The sequence below is a fragment of the Mesocricetus auratus genome, unplaced genomic scaffold, assembly GCF_017639785.1.
Source record: "Mesocricetus auratus isolate SY011 unplaced genomic scaffold, BCM_Maur_2.0 Super-Scaffold_100007, whole genome shotgun sequence".
NCBI classification, from domain to species: Eukaryota; Metazoa; Chordata; class Mammalia; order Rodentia; family Cricetidae; genus Mesocricetus; species Mesocricetus auratus.
The window spans coordinates 90,879,285-90,897,920 of record NW_024429191.1 but is presented as its reverse complement, the minus strand read 5'-3'; the positions used below and the strand labels follow the sequence as shown (position 1 = coordinate 90,897,920).

The 18,636-nt window shown below is 53.4% G+C and overlaps 1 protein-coding gene across 1 annotated transcript in view; it reads left to right on the top strand.

The window, feature by feature from the left end:
* The window catches only part of Sdk2 (sidekick cell adhesion molecule 2), a 270,658-nt gene that overhangs the window by 240,908 nt on the left and 11,114 nt on the right, over positions 1-18,636 (top strand). The window contains exons 37-43 of the mRNA XM_040750019.1: positions 972-1,158; positions 4,325-4,462; positions 7,443-7,604; positions 9,944-10,069; positions 15,102-15,266; positions 16,421-16,561; positions 16,809-16,947. Of these exons, the coding sequence (XP_040605953.1) occupies positions 972-1,158; positions 4,325-4,462; positions 7,443-7,604; positions 9,944-10,069; positions 15,102-15,266; positions 16,421-16,561; positions 16,809-16,947 (1,058 nt within the window). The remainder of the gene's footprint in view (positions 1-971; positions 1,159-4,324; positions 4,463-7,442; positions 7,605-9,943; positions 10,070-15,101; positions 15,267-16,420; positions 16,562-16,808; positions 16,948-18,636) is intronic.

Below are 18,636 nucleotides of genomic sequence, written 5' to 3'. Positions count from 1 at the left end.
ACTTTTTATTAGCTCTTTCTTGCTTTTGTTGGTATAGAGAAAATGAAAAGCCAATCGCGTACAGAAACCTCTTTGGCCAGCAGGTGGCGCCAAATGATCTCCATAAAGTCTGGAGTCCCGAGACTTTATGGAGGGTCCTAGCTCAACGTTGGTAATGTAGCTTGAGAATCTTCTGTGTGTGTTTGAAAGCACTAACCCATGCTTATTACAGAATGCCTAGAGACTCCATAGGAAGCTCCTGCTGCGTCGAGGACCCAAAATCTTCCTCAAGCACGTAATACCTTTAAAAGCTGACCAGTGTCTCCCCCGGCCCCCCGCCCCCCCGGGGGAAGCACTGTTCCCTCTTCTTCAGTCCTTATTGCCTGCAGCTCTCACAGTCACCCCGGAAAGTGGGTGTCCTTAGCCCCTCTGTAGCTGAGAGAAATCATGCCTGGCCAAGTCACAAGGCTAGCAAATGGTGCCATCAGAATTCAGCCACCAACCAAACGTCTTCTTAATCCAGCCTTCCCCTGCAGCAAACTGGTGTATTCCCGTGTATCGAAACTGGATTGTACACATCTACCACACAATTGTAGTGTGTGTGTGTGTGTGTGTGCGCGTGCGCGCACGTGCGTGTGTGCGTGCATGCGTGTGCTGTCTTAGTAGCCTGCAGCTCCTAATGCGGCAGGTGGGGGGCAGAGCTCTCCGCTCGGTGTTGCTCTCACCCCTCCAGCTCAGGTTCATGAGAGAAAGATTCCTAGTCTAATGTTGACATGCCTGTGTCACATGCTACAGATACCAGCCACAGATACGCGGTTTTACTACGGTCTAGCCGAGGATAGGTATTGGCTATTAAAAGGAAAGTTCTAGAACCTTCCTCAAAGAGCTCTTAGCTACTCCCTGGATGAAGGCAAAGGTGTTGTTGATCCCTGAGAGGGGCGGAAGACCATTATCTCCATCCCACTCACTCCCACAATCGTTGGTCCCTACAGATTTATTTCTGGGAGGTCCAGCGTAGGAACCTCACGGAGAGGGTGAAGACGCTCTTCCTGGCTGAGAACAGTGTGAAACTCAAGAACCTGACCGGCTATACAACCTACATGGTCAGCATCTCGGCCTTCAATGCTGCGGGGGATGGGCCGCGGAGCGCCCCCACCCGAGGCCAGACTCAACAAGCAGGTAGGGAGAAAGTCTCGGGGAAGACTGTTTGTGGGGACAATGGGACCACACCTGGTATCAAGGCTGTCCCTCGAAGCCGGAAAGCTGGGTTTGGTACCCAGGTCCCACTTCCAGATACGGAGACAGAGCCCAGCCTGCCAGGAAGACTCTAGGTATGTGTCCAGAAAAAAAAAAATCTCACCACAAACCGTGAGAAAGCCCCCAGGTGTCACCCAGCCTGTCCTGCCCACCCTGTCTCAGCTTTGGGGATAACCTCCATGGCCAGCCGCTACCTGGCCTCCTCCTTTCCTGGTCTCCTGGCCTCTGTTCATCCCGCCAATGCTAATTATCTCCTATGAGCCCACACTTTGCTTCATCCTGGTGATGCAACAATAAGAGAAGAAAACGCGCGCGCACACACGCACACGCACACACACGCACGCACGCATGCACGCACACACACGCTAAGTCTGAGGGCCCGGATCATAAGCAAGCCCAGATGAGCTGGCTGAGGCGGTGGTGGGGATAGGTGGCCTAAGGGGAGCAGAGCTTTGGACCGCCCGCCCACAAAGGCCTGGCCAAGATGGCTACCTCCGAGCTGAGATTTGAAACGAGAGGAGACCTGATGACAGGAGAGCCACCATGGGAAGTTCTGCAGACAGAGCAGGAAGCCGGGTTCCTGTCAGAAGGACCAGCAGGTGCAGTGGCTTGAGGGCGTCAGGGATTAGAGGGACAGAGCTGGGTGCTGACAAGGTGAGGTGAGGGCATGCCCAAGGGTCTGGAGAACAGACATTTGTATGACGTGAATAGGAAGACACAGGAAGGTTTGAGCTGTTGAGGATTAGATCTTTTTATGTCTGGAAAAAAACTGGCTCTGCCCTCTGCGCTGGGAGACTTGAGGGAGAGGAAAGAGGCGGAGAGACCCGGTGGGAACTAGACACAGGACAGGGCAGAGAAGGGAGAGAGGGTGCAGATCCTCTTGTCCTGAGGTGTCCAAAACCACTTTTGGTTAGTGTCACACTGGGGCCCCCACAAGTCCCAGGGGTGAGCAGAGCAGTGACATTTCTTTTTCACAATGGGCAAGGGTCACCCCAGAAAATGTGCTTTTTGCTCAGGGTCCCCTGGTAAGTCCTAGGGGAAAGGACAGATGTTGGAACCAAGGACATCCAAGGGACATTCAGGAAGTTTGTGTTTGTTCGTTTGCTTCTAATGTGGAGTTGAACAGTCAGCCCTCCCAGTCTATGGATCCCGTATTAGTAGATTCAACTAACCAAGAAAGGAAAATATTCCCCAGAATGGCTTCTGCCTGGTGTGGTGGGCACAGACCCATAATCTAAGCACTTGGAGGTTAAGCCAGGAGGATTAAGAGCTCAGGGCTGGAGGGACGGCTCAGCAGTCAAGAGCACTGACCGCCCTTCCAGAGGACAGAGTTCAGTCCCCAGCACCCATATCATGCGGCTCACACCACCTTATACCCTCAGTTCCGGGGGATCCGACCTCTACGGGCACCTGTGCTCATGTGACATACACACAGACACGTACGCACGTAAGATCAGAGTCACCTTCAGCCACACAGCAATTTCAAGGCTACCCTGAACTACACGAGAATGTCTCAAAAACAATTTTTTAAAATGTGTCTATACCGAACATGTACAGACAACACCACATAACAACTACTTAGCAGCATTGCATTGCATCATTGACAAGTGTATTCGGTGTATACTTACCAGTGAATCATAAGTACCCTGGAGGTGAGCTAGAGTACCTGGAGGACTAGAAGAGAGCTCGGTGGTACGGCACTTGGCTAGCCTGAGAAACGCCCTGGCTTTGCCAACACAACAAAAAGGAGGGAGGGGCACACAGAAGAATGTCTATGGCCTATACGCCAAAGTGACACCATGTTATATAAGACAAGCATCTCAGATTTGCATTAGAACCAATTGCTTACGGATATAGAGGGCAAAAGGACAGCCTTCTCCCCTGACCTCCAGAAGCCAGCTTTGCCAGGCTGACGCATCCCTTACTGTGGCTCCCACCACCCTTAAAGAGATGTCGAAAGCACGCTACCAGAGACAGTTTCTAACCAGGATTCTCTCTGGGACAGTCCCCTACTCCAGAGGAGCCCTTCCCTCCATTGGCTCCCCTGGGACAGCCAGAGGCTGAGCTTGGGTGTGCTAGCCTCTTTCTGCCTGCCTGCCCATCTTGACGATGTTCCATCAGTGTCACTGGTCAGATACGAGCCCCCGGGAGCCTAGAAGCTTCCGGCGCTGCAGCAGTAGGACAGAATGTCCTGTCCCACGTCCTTCTGCCCCCGAGTGGGGAGGGGGGGAGGCAGGAAAGGGCCCTGAGTTCACCTCCCTCCTTCAAAGACAGCAGGGGAGATGGAGCTGGAAGCTGTCAAGATTATTAGTCCTGGCTTGGTGGGAGGCAGCACTGCCAATAATAGCCTGGCCATCCACCCAACCAGCTCGGGATGCTGGGAGGAAAGGAATGCTTCCTGCCTTGTCTCTTCGCCACCGCCTCCCAACAACCCCCTCATGCCCCCCCCCACATACCCGCTACTGCCACACACCAGCGTCTTCCCATCTCCATGTTTTCAAAGTTCACCCCAGGGGTGTCAGTACAAGAAAACATCTCTTCCAGAGGATCTGACTGTCCTTGGCCTGTCTCCCCCTGACAGCATGGTGTCTCTATAACAAGCCCACAGCCCAGGGATGAAAGGAAGGCCATGTCTCCGGAGTTCTGACATCTTGTTTAGCACCCACTCTGTATTCTGAGGCAGAGGCACCCCCCACCTTCTCTAGCAGGAGAGCTGAAAGACACACCCGTGGTGCCAGGAAACGGTCTTGCCCCACAGTGACCCTTGGGGATGCAATGGCTGCTCCCATGCTACTTAGCCAGGGCTCAGAGCCACGCAGGAGAGAGTCCAGACTCAAGGAGGGCTCTTCCCCATGCCAGGGCCTCTGATGCTAGACAGCTGAGCGCTAATGACATCAACGGAGGAGGAGCAAGGGTTCAAGGGCCTCGAGTGACCCTTCCTGCCTTCTTTTTGTGCCTAGCCTCACTCTCTCTTCTTTCTGGGAACAGACCCAAACTCTCCTGCGAGTTGCTTGGAGCCCAACCTGAGTCTTTGAACTTCCACAGAAAGAGAAAAAAAAAGCACAAACCCTTTGCTGTCTCTCCACAGCCCCCAGCGCCCCAGGCTCAGTCAAGTTCAGCGAGCTGACCACGACCTCGGTGAACGTGTCCTGGGAAGCCCCACAGTTCCCCAACGGTCCTCTGGAGGGCTACAGGCTGGTGTATGAACCCTGCACCCCCGTGGATGGTGAGTGGGGACCTCCCACACGGCCCAAACTCTCACCATCAAGGCCTGGTTTATACCCAGAGATCAGGTCATGATCACCGCTCGGCAGTTGGATGTGGTGAGAGTCTTCCCATCTTATAAATGGGAAGGCTGAGGCTTGGCCCAGGGAAGGGGTGTTTCCGAGACAAAAGCATCTGAGCACAAAGTCGAAACAGCAGCATAAAGCGGCGTCTCTGGTGCAGGCAGGGGACGTTTAGCACAGTCTTCCTGTTCCATAAACTGAATCAGGAGGAAAGGAAAAGAATCCAGGCAAAACAGTTGTCCCAAGATGGGACAGGACCCCAAAGCAAAGTCTTCTGATATTCTCATGCTCTCCTGGCCCCCTTCCAAAGCTCTGCGTTCTCAGCATACCCCCTGTGGAGGATCAGGGACCTCTTTAGAAATCTGGTCAAAGCCTGGGGAGCTTCCCTAGGCAGACGTATGAGGGTGAGCAATCCCCCCACCCCTGCCATGCACGTGACTGCCCTAGCCCAGGCCTTCCTCACACTGGTCCCTCTCAGGCACTACCCTTCCCAGGCCCCCACCAAAATTCTGCTCCACTTCGAGGGGTTGGACCGACAGCCCTGACTGTTGACATCCGGTGCCAGTCAGCTTTCTTACAGAGTACAGCCCAATGCCCGCTGGTAAGAATGAGGCAGGGATAGGCAGGAGTCCCCAGGAGTCACTGTTTTGTCCCCCCCACAGCTATCTTAAGAGAACAAGGGACTTCCATGAAAGAAGGGCACTGGGCTGCTCAGTGTCTGGGTCTACTTACATCGAGGCTTAGGGATGTGGCTGCCCTAGAAGTGACAGCCTGCTGGCCGGAAGTGACCACTTCTGTGGTCACCTCCCCGCCCCTCACTCCTCCCAGCGCTGGAGCCCCACAAGAATGAGGGGTGGAGCCTGGGAACATTCGGCAGGGCCAGTTCTGGGTCAGTGGTGGGAACAGTGGCCCTCAGTCTTTCATGCCACCACCCGGGTGCCAGCCGCCTGTCCTGCAGAGTAGAGCTGTCAGGACCAAGGGGAAACAGGTTCTGGGAAGAGATGCAGTCAGAAGCAGGGTTAGGTCAGTGGTCAAGAAGACAAAATCCCGGGAACCCAGACAGGCTCCTGTCCCAGTGACTCCTACCTGGCCTATCTGGGGACCTCCCACTGAGAAAGGGAGTACTTGGCCTCTTGTGATTTTATTCCATCAGGGTCTAGACCACATGGCCAAACTCCGTGTCCCCCGTAGGTTCCACCATCTGTGTAGCGGCCTAGCTTGCAAGTAAGGGGCACCGTCTAGCATGTATATACCATAGCTCCAGAGTTGGTCAGCAGCACCCCGTTTTCCTACGGAGAAATCCAAGGTCTGAACCAGCAAGGGTCTGCTCAGTAGTGTCTAAAGCCCTCATTCAATAAGTAAATGGGGTCAGAGGTGCAGCTCCCAACGGCAGAGCGCTTGCCCGGCTTTCTCGAAGCCCTGGGCTCTGTGTTCAGCCCCACACAGATCAGCCATGGTGGCTCGTGCCTATAACTCCAGCACTCAGGAGCTGGAGGCGGCAAGATCGGGAGTTCAGGGTCATCCTTGGCTACATAGCAAGTGTGAGACCAGTCTGAGCTACCAGAGACACTGTCTCAAAAATAAATAGGGCCAGCCTGGATGTGGTGGCACACTCGGGAGGCAGAGGCAGGAGGATCTCTGTGAGTTCGAGAGCAGCCTAGTATACAGAACAAGTTCTAGACCAGTCAGGACTACACAGAGAAACCCTGTCTCAAAAAAAAAATTAAAGGAAGGGAGGGAGAGAGAGAGCAAGAGAAAGAGAGAGAGAGTAGGAAGGAAGGAAGGAGGGAGGGAGGGAGGGAAGGAGGGAAGGAGGGAGGGAGGGAAGGAAGAAAGGAAGGAAGGAAGGAAGGAAGGAAGGGGGCACTTAGAAGCTAGGGTGCTGTCTGCTGATCTGGAGAACCAGTTCCCAAGCAACCACATGGCAGCTCACAACTGTCTGTAACTCCAGTTTCAGGGAATTCAGTGCCCCCCTTTTGACCTCCTCAGGCCCCAGGCATGCAAGTGGTATATGCAGACATACATGCAGGCAAAACATCCATACACATAAAATAAAAGATTTTCAAGTTGAATGAAGCACCTACTATGTGTTCAGTGTTGTCTCCCTATATGTGAAACTCCGTATCCCTATTGGGGATGCTCCTGACAGTCTGGCTCACTAGAAAAATAAACTGAAGCCGGCTGAGACGTGTCTGAAGGCGCCAGGGCCAACTCAAGGGCGCAGAGCCTGTCCCTCTGTGTGGCGACACCTTACACAGTGAACCCTGGTCCTGAGTCTCAGGGAGACCTTGGGATTGTGATGCCCAGAGCACATAGTACCAGCCTGTGAAAGCCTCCATCCTGCCCCTGGCTGCAATGACCTGAGATGCAGAAGCAGCCCTCCTTTGCCCGGAAAGCCAAGTGGTCCAGATGATGGGGCTCCTGAAGCTGGGCTCTCATTGGTCAAGAGGGACGAGGAGCATAGGAGTAGAGCTGGGACTGGGGCTGGGACGGGGCCTGGACTGGGGCTGGGTAGTCATTAGGTGACACCCAGCTCCACTTCTGGGGGTGTCTCCACAGAACTTCCCAACAAAGGGCTCCTGGATTTCAGATTCTATGGGATGTTGGGGTGGGGGTAGGCTGATGTGAGGCATAGCAGTGAGACAGGATGGAGACTTGGTGACCGTTCCGGGTTGGGCAGACAGGACATAGTTTTCCTCCTGGTGCTTGAACCACGGAGCCCTCCTTTTCTGAGCTCGTTTACAGAGCCATGCTCCTGACACAGCATTGGCAGCATGCGGGCCTGAGTGGCAGGCAGCTGGAGCCGATTTCAGGGGATAGAAGCCACAGCTGTCACCCCTTCCCAGGAGCTGCCAGTGGCCTTGGTAGCCCTGCTCCCCCCAGCTGCTGCAGCCCCTACTCACAGTCCTTCTCCCACAGGGGTCAGCAAGATTGTGACAGTAGACGTGAAAGGGGACAGCCCACTGTGGCTGAAGGTGAAGGACCTGGCAGAGGGCATGACCTACCGCTTCCGCATCAAAGCCAAGACCTTCACCTATGGGCCTGAGATCGAAGCCAACATCACCACGGGCCCTGGAGAAGGTAGGAGAGAGACAGCGCTGTGCGGCATGTCCTCAATCCTCTAAGTAGGAGGGGACCCCAGGGGGTCCAGAGCGGGAGGACAGTGGGAAGCACAGAGCTCACTTCCTGCCCCAAGGCCCGTCCCCCTCTCTTCCCTCCCTCCTAGGCCCCTCCCTGACTCCTCTTCCCTCCCGTTCCTCCTCCTCTCTGCTTCACTCTTCTCCCCACATCCTGGACTTGGTTCTTAGCATCCGAATCCTCATTCTATTCCAGCCCCAAGCCTGGAGTGACCCAGGCCCTCTCATCATGCAGGACAGTCAGTACACACAGCCCAGGCTGTCACAGAGTCGGCCTTCCAACAGAGCCCAGGTTGGCCTGGTACTTATGGTCCTCTTGCCACAGTTGCCCAAGTTCTGGGTTTACAAGACCGAGGCCACCACACCCACCCTGTTTTCCATGTGTTCTTCCTTTCTTTCCTCTCTAACCCTCAGCCTCTGTCACCTCAGCCTCTGTCACCTCTGTCCGGGCAGGATGCGGCCGGGCAGATGTCCAAGCCTCCAGGCTGGCCAGAACTACCTCTCTACGCCTCCCCCCTCCCAACACGGCAGCAGTGGCCCTCAGAGCAGGGTGCAGAAGGATCTCCCTCAGCTCTTGCCCAAATATGCACTCCCTGGGAGGACAAAGATCCCGGTTTCCATGAGATGCAGCCATCTTCTCTGATCACAAGAACCCCTTAGCCGGGCGTTGGTGGCGCACGCCTTTAATCCCAGCACTCGGGAGGCAGAGGCAGGTGGATCTCTGTGAGTTCGAGGCCACCCTGGTCTACAGAGTGAGTTCCAGGACAGCCTCCAAAACAATACAGAGAAACCCTGTCTCAAAAAACCAAAAAAAAAAAAAAAAAACAAGAACCCCTGGAGGAGGCAATGACATTGGCACCTCCAGTAACTGTCCGGTGGGTGGGCAGCCTCCTCACCGTCAGACCTGCCTTCCCCCAAGACTCCCTTTCCCAGGTGCTTTTACACACGGAAGGCCACTGTGTGTTTCCATGCCGGTGCCCAGCCCTCGGCTCCTTCCCTAATCCTCTCTTTCACTGCCTCTGACCTTTGTCACTTCCTGCCTTCCACCCAGAACCCTGGGGCAGTCAGGGTTTAGTCTCCACAGGCCCTGTCTCGGGTTCGGGTTTTCCCATTCTGAACATGCAAACCGCCTCCCAAGAGGTCCTCCAGTCCCCACCCCTCTTGAGGAAGCACCCAGCCTGCCCACTTCCTTCAGAAGGCCACCAGAAAGCCACCCCCTTCCCTTCCCTGCCCCACAGCCAGCAGCAGACAACGATCTTCCTCCAGTGGCCAGGCAGGGCTGGGAGAACGAGGCTGAAGGGCCCTTGTCCTCTTGCCTACTACCTGCGAGTGGCTTGCCACCCTTTGGCACAGAGTAAAAAGCAAGGACTTTGAAGGCCACCCCAGCCTGATCCCCACTCTCAGGTCATGTCTCCCCTCCATGGGATGCAGAGGAGGAATGGAGGAGGAAAACAAGACACCCATCAGGACCAGATATAGTGACCTAGAAATGGGATGTCCGGCTGTGTGAGGACTCTCGGGCCTCCTGTCTGAGCTGGGCAGCTCTCCAGGGCCCCAGCGGGCTTCAGTCAGATGTTGGGCTCATGTTCTCCTCCCTTCAGGCAGCCAGAGGCCACAGGCCTGCACTCATGCACACAGTGCTACCTCAATTCCTGGTGCTATGTTCATATAGAAAGCACCTACTGTGTGCTAGGCTCTAGGGATGGTGAACTCCGTGTCTAGTGGGAAACAGGCTTGGTGGGAATCACATATGGCAGGAATTGCAAGGGAGGTACCGGGTTTATACTGGTGTTTGGGATGCTGTATATAGACAGACACACAGCCTGCCTCCCCAACCAGACCTTCAACCCTGGGCATGTCCACCATCAGTCCATTCCCCTCTGCTACCCACCATGATATCTCTGTTCAGGATTTTCTTCCACACAGCCCTTGCGGAATGGTAAACTGAGGCACCCCTGAAGGACTCCGTGAATGGATCACATAATAAATTCTGGCTAGACTTAAATGCCTTAGCCCTCTGACTCCCAGGATCATCATCCACACCCTTCTTTGCCCTGAGATTCAGAATGTGGGCTGTGGAGAAACTGGAAGAGACAGTAGTCACACCCTGGCAGGCCTGGCCTGAGATGTACTCTCCAGACCTAGTATTTGCAGGGGTCCTGGAGGCTCTATGGCTAGAGTTGATCTGGTTTTCTGGCCCCTCCCACCAGCACAGGTTTTGGGGAAGGGTAACCATTCTTGGCTCCACCACCGATGCCCTTACCCACTGTGGGATATTTGCAGGTGCCCCAGGACCACCGGGAGTGCCAATCATCGTTCGGTACAGCTCAGCCATTGCCATCCACTGGTCCAGCGGAGATCCTGGTAAAGGACCCATCACACGCTACGTAATAGAGGCCAGGCCTTCAGGTACGCTGGCCTGGGCTGAGCGGCCTTCCCTCCATGAGCCACTTCCTGTCCTTAACCCTTGGGCTTGTGTCTGTCCTCCATCCATGATGACACATTTGCTCTTGCAAGTGAAGCAGGAGGTGGTCTTTTTGGGGAGTAGAAGATAAGGGTTTCTCCTTAGAGCTAGATTCTTGCTTAGGGAAGTCCTAGGAGGCCCCCAAAGAATGGTTCTTAACACCTAGTACAGACCAACTAAGGTTGAAGATTGTTCAAGAAGCCAGAGGAGAGACTGGGCAAAATGGCTTAACCAATCAAGTGTGCAGGTGGGAGGGTGAGTTCAGATCCCCAACACCCACATAAAAAAGTCAGACATGGCTGGGCAGGGGTGGCGCACGCCTACAGTCCCTGCACTCTGGAGGCAGAGGCAGGAGGATCTCTGTGAGTTCAAGGCCAGCCTAGTCTACAAAGCGAGGTCCTGAACAGGCACCAAAGCTACACAGAGAAACCCCGTCTCAAAAAAAAAAAAAAAACCCAAAGCAAACAAACAAAGAAAGACCATACAACGGTATGGCTATAATTCCAGCTCTGGTTAGATGAACAAGAGAGGGCCCCTAGAGTCCACTTGCCAGAATTGGCAAACTCTAGTGTCAGTGGAACTCTTGTCTCAAAAACATATGGTAGAGGACAATTAACCAAGACGCTCAACACCCACCTCTGACCTGTACATACAAGTGCGCGAGCACATGCACACACACATGCACAAACATGCACACACATGCACAAACATGCACACACAGACATCGAAACTAGGAGAGCAAGGGTTTGGCCCCGGGCTGGTTAAATACCCATGTCCTACTTGTGTCTAGCCCTGTCACCCTCCCAACATCTCTGGTCAAGCCTGAAATCAAATCACAAGAACTTCCAAAGCCATCAGGACAAGAGCGGCTGATAAGTCACTCCTGAGGGGGCTGCTCTCCGCTCCTGTTTCCCTCTCTCCCTGCACCTGCTTCCCAGGCTCCAGCTCCATGACTCTGCAGGCTCCAGCTCCCTCTGTTGCTAGGTTTCCAAGCTAATCAGAGGAGCCAAGCCAGCCAAGAGCTGCGGGCTTGCTCTTTGTATCCAGAGGATCGGTGCCTAGGTGATAGAAGTTAAGATAAGTCTTTGCTGCCCAAATGAGAAGTACAGTCAGAGGTTGGAGAGCCTATCAGTAGTTGACATGCTTGTGTGCATGCACAGGGACATGTGCATGCATGTGTACCTATTGTGTGCGCGTTGGTGTGGGTACGGATGTGCATACAGATGCGTGGAGACCTGAGGTCCGCCTCAGGTGTAATTCCTCGGGTGCTATCCACCTTGCTTTATGAGGCAGGGTCTCTCACTGGCCTGGAACGCAAATGTAGCTAGACTGGCTGACAATGGGCCCCGGAGATCCTCCTGTCTCTGTCTCTCCAAGCCTTGAGATGCCAAACGCTCACCACTGTGCCCATGTCCAGCTTTAAAAAATTATAAAATTGCCACATGGTGGTGGCACACACCTTTAATCCCAGCACTAGGGAGGCAGAGGCAGGCGGATCTCTGTGAGTTTGAGACCAGCTTGGTCTACAAGAGCTAGTTCCAGGACAGCCTCCAAAGCCACAGAGAAACCCTGTCTCGAAAAAGAAATAAATTAAATTAAATTAAATTAAAAACCTGAGTTCTAGAGCTCAAACTCCAATCGTTATGCTGGTAGGGCAAGCAGTTGGCTGTGTGAGCCATTCCCCTATTACACTCCGTACGGAGAACTGAACCATCCCCACCACAGGATGTGCATTCCTCGGGGTGGCCGAATGCTCATTACACTCCGTACGGAGAACTGAACCATCCCCACCACAGGATGTGCATTCCTCGGGGTGGCCGAATGCTCATCGCCCCAATAACGAAGAGTTAATTATTCTGGGAGGTCCTGGAAGCCGCCACCACCTACCATTGCTCCTGTCTTGCACTAACCATCATAGCCGGAGTAACTGCGTATCTAGAGAACTCACATCCACCGCGTCACCCACGCCGCAGGTGGTGCTGGCTCTCCCCCAACTCCAGACGGTCCCTCCCTGGACCTCCAGTGCCGGCTGTTGAGTTGGCCCGGAGGCCTCCACGTGCATCTCCTCGCCAGGGCCTATGCCTGCGGATTCCATCCGAGTTGGCCGACTCCGTGCCAGGCTGTGGAATGTCGGCCCTGGGCCTCAGCCTGTTGATTTTCCAGCGTTCCCTGGGAAGCCCAGCATGAGCCACTGCCCTTCCAAGTCGGGGGGCTGTGACTTGGTGCACACTGGCGGAATGGAGGAGAGACTGAGCCAGCTCTCGATGACAAGCCAAGAAGGGCCAAAGCCGACAGCTCCAGGGAGGGCAGGATGATGGGAAAGAGGGGGACAGTGGCACAGGAGGATGCTAGGACGACCCCCGAAGCCGTTGGAGAGTGGGCTGCTCTTTACAGATGGGCGCCCCCCCTCCTCTAGGCTGTCTGCCCCTTCTTTCATCCGCCCTGTGTGCTCCCCACAGTGAAATAGGCCTGGAGGTAACAAAATACCCCTGCATTGTTGTGTCTCATTCTTTTTTTTAAGACAGGGTTTCCCTGTGTAGCTTTGGAGGCTGTCCTAGAACTCTCTCTGTAGACCAGGCTGGCCTCGAACTCACAGAGATCTGCCTGCCTCTACCTCCCGATACTAAATGCGTGTGTGTGCCGCCACCACCACTGGGCTGCTGCCGTGCTTCTTTCTCCACAAACTAAGCTAAACACACTGATTTATTCAAGCCAAGAGGGCTGTCAGGTGTTGCAGAGCCAGAGAGGGACTCACTGGGACTGATGGGCCTGTGAACTAACTGCCCCCCCCCACACACACACATTTGCTGACTCTGGAACCAAAGACCAAGGCCACTGAGGGACATACCGGCAGATTCTGGCTTGGTCTCACTGCCCAGACCCCAGTCTTTGTTTGTGCGGGGCTGGGGGAGTGCAACGGAGAGCGTGGGTACAAACAGCAGGCTGGGCCTCAGCCTCCAGAAAGGCAGCAGCAGGATTCTCCGTAAGCTATAAGCAAACACCAGTTACACCCAGCACTTCCCCGGCCACCAGGAGGAAATTTAATGCCAGGAGTCAGGAAACTCAGTAGAAAATGCCAGACTGCTACCCACAGCAGTGTGACCTTGGGAAGGTGAATTAAGCTCTCTGAGCCTCGATTGTCTTATCTGTCAAATGGGAGCAGCAGCTCCTACCTCCTGCCATTGGTGTTGGCTTGAAAAGTAAAACGCCCCTCCAACTGGGTGGCATGACACAGGAGTGTCAGCTTGGGGGTTGGGGGGGACCCTCCTTGTTAACAGTAGTCACATGAGGATCTGAACCCCAGTACATCTCAAGGAATGAAGCGTTGAACTATGCATTGAGCTACATAATACTAAGGAGAACCCAGGGGAATGTCTGCGTTCCTTGATTTAACACATACTGGGAGCCGGGTGGTGGTGGCGCACGCCTTTAATCCCACACTCCGGAGGCAGAGGCAGGCGGATCTCTGTGAGTTCGAGACCAGCCTGGTCTACCGAGCGAGTCCCAGGACATGGTCCAAAAAACAATACAGAGAAACCTTGTCTCGAAAAACCAAAATAAACAAAAAACAAACAAACACACACACACACACACACATACACACTGGGAAGGTGTCAGGCTAAGTGCCAATTTATAAAGAAATAAAGATGAGCCAGGCTCGATCCTACCCTTACGGATTTTACAGCCTGGAAGTGGGAAGAGAGCTGGGAGATTAAACAAAAAGACCACTGGGTAGCTGAATGTTCCAGCACAAGGGAGGAGGTTGAGGCAGGAGGGTTGTAAGTGCCAAGTCGGCTTGGGTCACAAAATGAGACCCTGTCTCAAAAAAATTAAAATTGAAATACTGTAGGTAATAATCAAGTAGATACTCAAAAATAACCATGATGGCGTGAGGGAGATGGCGTGAGGGAGATAGCGCAGGAGGCCAAGCGTGTGTTGTCCCCCGATGAGGACCTGAGTTTGGATCCCCCACACCCATGGAGAAACTGAGCAGGCAGGGATCCACATTGTCTGCGACCAGCCAGTCTAGCCAATTGCCGAGCTCAAGATTTAGTGAGAGGGATAAAGAAACCCAGACATGACTCCCAAATGTTCAGGGACAGACACACACACACACACACACACACACATGCACACACACAGAGACACACAGACACACACACACAGAGACACGCACACACACACACACACACACACACACACACATTTGGGACAGACCTACTTCTAAGCATAAATTTCCTTATGTTGATATACCTTATACACCTAACCTAAATTTACTATTACACAGTATTTTAATGTTTTGTATGTAAAGTTTTGTGGTGTGTGGTTTTTCCACTTGAGGTGTTACAGGTCTCAAGATGTTTCTGTTTGGGGGCATTTGGGGTTTTGTGTTCTATTCGTTTAGGTCTCACTGTGCAGTCCAGTCTGGCCTCAAACTTGGAGTCCTCTGTCCTTGACCTCCAGAGTGCTAAGATCATAGGCACGTGGATTTTAGAGTTTAGGTTCTCAGGTTAGGGTGTTCAACCTGTATTGGTTTGGTTATTGGACAATTTATTGCACAGCATAATTTTAAATGTTTTACAGTTGTCTTAGTCTTAGAGAAAAGATTAAGAGACACCCCCTGGCCAGGCATTGGTGGTGCACACCTTTAATCCCAGCACTCGGGAGGCAGAGGCAGGCAGATCTCTGTGAGTTCGAGGCCAGCCTGGTCTACAAAGTGAGTTCCAGGACAGCCTCCAAAACAATACAGAGAAACCCTGCCTCAAAAAACAGAGAGAGAGAGAGAGACACCCACTTCCAGAAGGTATCTATCTCTGAGAGTTCCACAAAGCCTTTCTAAGAGCCAGGTCAGGCACAGTGTTGGGCCACTGACCGGATGGGACTCACCCTCAGGAAGGTGCGGCTAGAACCAGATGAGGTGAGGGAGTCTGATGCTGCTGCTCAACCTCACCGCGCCTCCTCTCTATGCTCCTGCAGATGAGGGGCTCTGGGACATCCTCATCAAGGACATCCCCAAGGAGGTGACTTCCTACACCTTTAGCATGGACATCCTGAAGCCCGGCGTGAGCTACGACTTCCGGGTCATCGCAGTCAATGACTATGGCTTTGGCACTCCCAGCAGCCCCTCTCAGTCTGTGCCAGGTAGCAGCCTTTAAGGTGACAGATCAGAGAGTCCTTGGGAGAGCCTGATGGCATGCTTGGCAGCGGCGGGGGGGGGGAGCAGAGAGACAGGCATTGGGCAGCAGAAACGTCAAGGTTGTCATCCAAATGTACTGCACCTCAATCCCTCTAACTGTGAGCTCTGGGTCCCAAGCCTACATCAGCTCACAGCTTTCCAGGGAACTTGCTAGTTGGCCATAAACTATGTCTCCACGGGAGCCACCTCACCCAGCTCCCAAAGGACAGCACCCAGACGGACCATGGGCTAACCCTGGTGCCCTCTGAGACCTCACTGAGTGGCCCCCGGGCGGACCACGTTCACTGCCTCCCCTCCCCCTCCTCTCATCCCTTCCATCCAGCTCATCTCTGTGTTCACACAGGCCTACACCTATGACCCTGACCAGTTGTGACCACTTTGAATATGAAGGTAGAAACTCAACTCAAAATTGCCCGTCCACTCTGCTTGGGCATTAGCAACCCAGCTCTCCTTTCCACCCACAGGTGGACAGCACCAAATTATAGAAAACAAAGAGTCTGAGACAAGAAGAGAAGAACCATCCCCTTGTTGGAAGTAATATAGAAGTCCTGGGGGATTTGATAAAAGGGGAGCCCTACCTGACAGAGGCATTTTAAAAACCCATATGTAATCTCTCTCCCAACTATCTTGCCTTTCTGCCATTAGTAAAAATAAAAATTAAAAATAAAAATAAAAAAATTACAATTTTGAGGGAGGTTCTCCCAGACTTCCTAAAAGCCAGAGAAGCATTCTTCTCTATACAAATTAAAGTCTGTCTATCAAAGTGCCCACCCCTCCCAAGGCAAGAGAGTAAAAATTAAAAGCAGTTAACATACTGCTACTCTCCCTTCTTGATCCCCTGGCAGACATTGTTAATCAATCCCAGAACTATTTCTTAACCAATCCGGGGGATTCTTAATCGATTAAACCATAAAACTCTTCTCGAAACAGTTGTCCTGGCAAACCTTTGCCTACAGATCAAAGCCAGAGTTTTAGAGTGTGCAGGCCCCACCTAACCACAACACCCATGAGCAGTTAGTGGAACCCCAGATGGAATAGGAAAGTTTGTGGCAGGAAGGTATTGTGTTCCCTGGTCCTGACACTGCACCCCCTGTTGCAGCCCAGAAAGCCAGCCCCTTCTACGAGGAATGGTGGTTCTTGGTGGTCATTGCTCTTGTGGGCCTCATCTTCATCCTACTTCTGGTCTTCGTACTCATCATCCGAGGTCAGAGCAAGAAGTACTCCAAGAAAACAGACGCAGGTGAGCGAGCCTGCACCCCCTGATGGCAGGCCTGACTCTCAGGGGTCTCCTTTTCCTTGGGGGTGGCGGGTAGGTCTCTCCTGGCAATGGCACCTTCTTGGGTAGGACAGCCGGGAACTCCTCCTCACAACCTCAATCTCTTATCTGGGTCTTGATGCTAACAAGCATGAAAAAGGAGAGAATGGAGCTAGAAAGGAGTGGTCATGTGGTCTGATGGGTACCAATCCCCCGCCCTTCCCATCCTCAGGAGGCAATGCCAAGTCAGGAGCCCTCAGCCATGGGGAGATGCTGAGCTTGGATGAAAGCAGTTTCCCTGCTCTGGAGCTCAACAACCGGAGGCTGTCTGTAAAGAACTCTTTCTGCAGGAAGAATGGCTTGTATACCAGGTACTGTCTGTGCATGTTGGGGCAGAGGACAGAAGCTTGGGGGCCATGCCCCAGGGACCAGCAGTACCAGCAGAGGAGGAGCATGGAACATGCAATACCCACTTGGCCTTCCACGTCCTGGGAAATAGCACCCAAGCTTCCGGGCTGGCAATGGTCAACAGAAGGTCCTGAAGGATCCCAGTAGGACACCCTGGCGAGTCAGTGCTAGTCCCACTAAACCCAGCCACAGCTTAGGGAATGTTAGAAAATCCACGAGGAGGTGGAAACTGAGAGTGCAGAAACATACAGCATTGTGGAAGCCAGCCTACAGTTGTTTGGAGTCAGTTGTGCTAGTAACTGGCTATAGAGATGGCCATACACCCCAGAGGTCAGCTGGACCCAGCTGAAGCACCCAGGGAGAGGTACCAAAGACTAGCCCGTCATTGCTCATGCCTTCCTTGGCAAAGGAGAGTGAAGACCTTCTTCCCTGGGCTTGACTTATTTCTGTTTGGGAATGTCTTCCTACCACCATCCTTCAGCCTCTGGAAGCAGTTAGCATGGAAAGGCCTTGGGGTCTGGCTCAGGTGGGGGAGAGCTTGCCTGCCGTGCGTGAAGCCCTGCCTTTGGTCCCTTATGCTGTGACAACTAGACGTGGTGGCACATATCTGTGCTCCTGGCAGGTACTTGGGAGGCAGAGACACGAGGATCGGGGCTTGAAGGTCATCCCTGAATGCCATAAAGTTTGAGGCCAGCCGGCATTGCGTGTGATCCTTTCTCAAAACCTCAAAGCAATGAAAAGAGTAGAGGAATTGGTGGGACCCAACTCCCCTTCCTGACTTCCATATGACGCCAATCTCTCCTGGACTGTCTTCCCTGTGGCCATCAGGCTGCCTACTTACAAGGGGGGGGGTGAGGATATGCTCCTGGGGCTCACCCCATCCTCCTCTGATAGGATCTAGGCAGTTTTATGCTTCCAGAAGCTCAAGGGAAGTTGAGGCCACAGCCAGAAGGACTCCTGTCTCCAGCCTCAGCCATATTGACATTCACGGCTCACTGGAGGCAGCAGGCTGGGGGAGGCGGGGCAGCTTCTCTGAGGGAATTCACAAAGGGTCTCTCTGTCTCCTCTTGAAGGTTTAAGCCTTGTGTACTTCTCCAAGGGGGTGGAGGGGAAGGCTGGGTTGGAGGGCGGAGCTGGCAGGCTCTCAGCCCTAACCAATCCAGCCTTCCAAAGAAAGAGGCATTTGAAGCTGTGGTTAAACTCACCCAAGGCCAGCATAGCCACCACGGCCCCCGTTCACCAGGCTCCTGGGCCTGCCACAGGGAACAAGGGGATATTTCACCCATGGCCACACCTCCCCTTGTCCCTTGGCTCTTCTACTCATAGGACACACACATAGAAGCCTGCATGTTTATACGCTCCCATGGGAATGAGAAAAATCTTGTTTTCACCAAACCAGATCCAAACTGAACCTCAGCGGCTCATAGTGATGTTTGTGCATGCATGTGTGTGTGTCCAGGCACACAGACACACGTACCATTTGTCCTGTGTTCAAGAACATTTGTGCAGCGTGCTTTTAAGCCCTCTTCCTCCAAGCCCCTCTCTCTAAGGCCTGGGCTGACACAGTGTGGACACAGGAAAGAGGGACCCAGGATGGAGGGGCTTATAGCCTGTGTTCCTCTAGACCTGCCTGAGGCCACCTCTCAACCTCA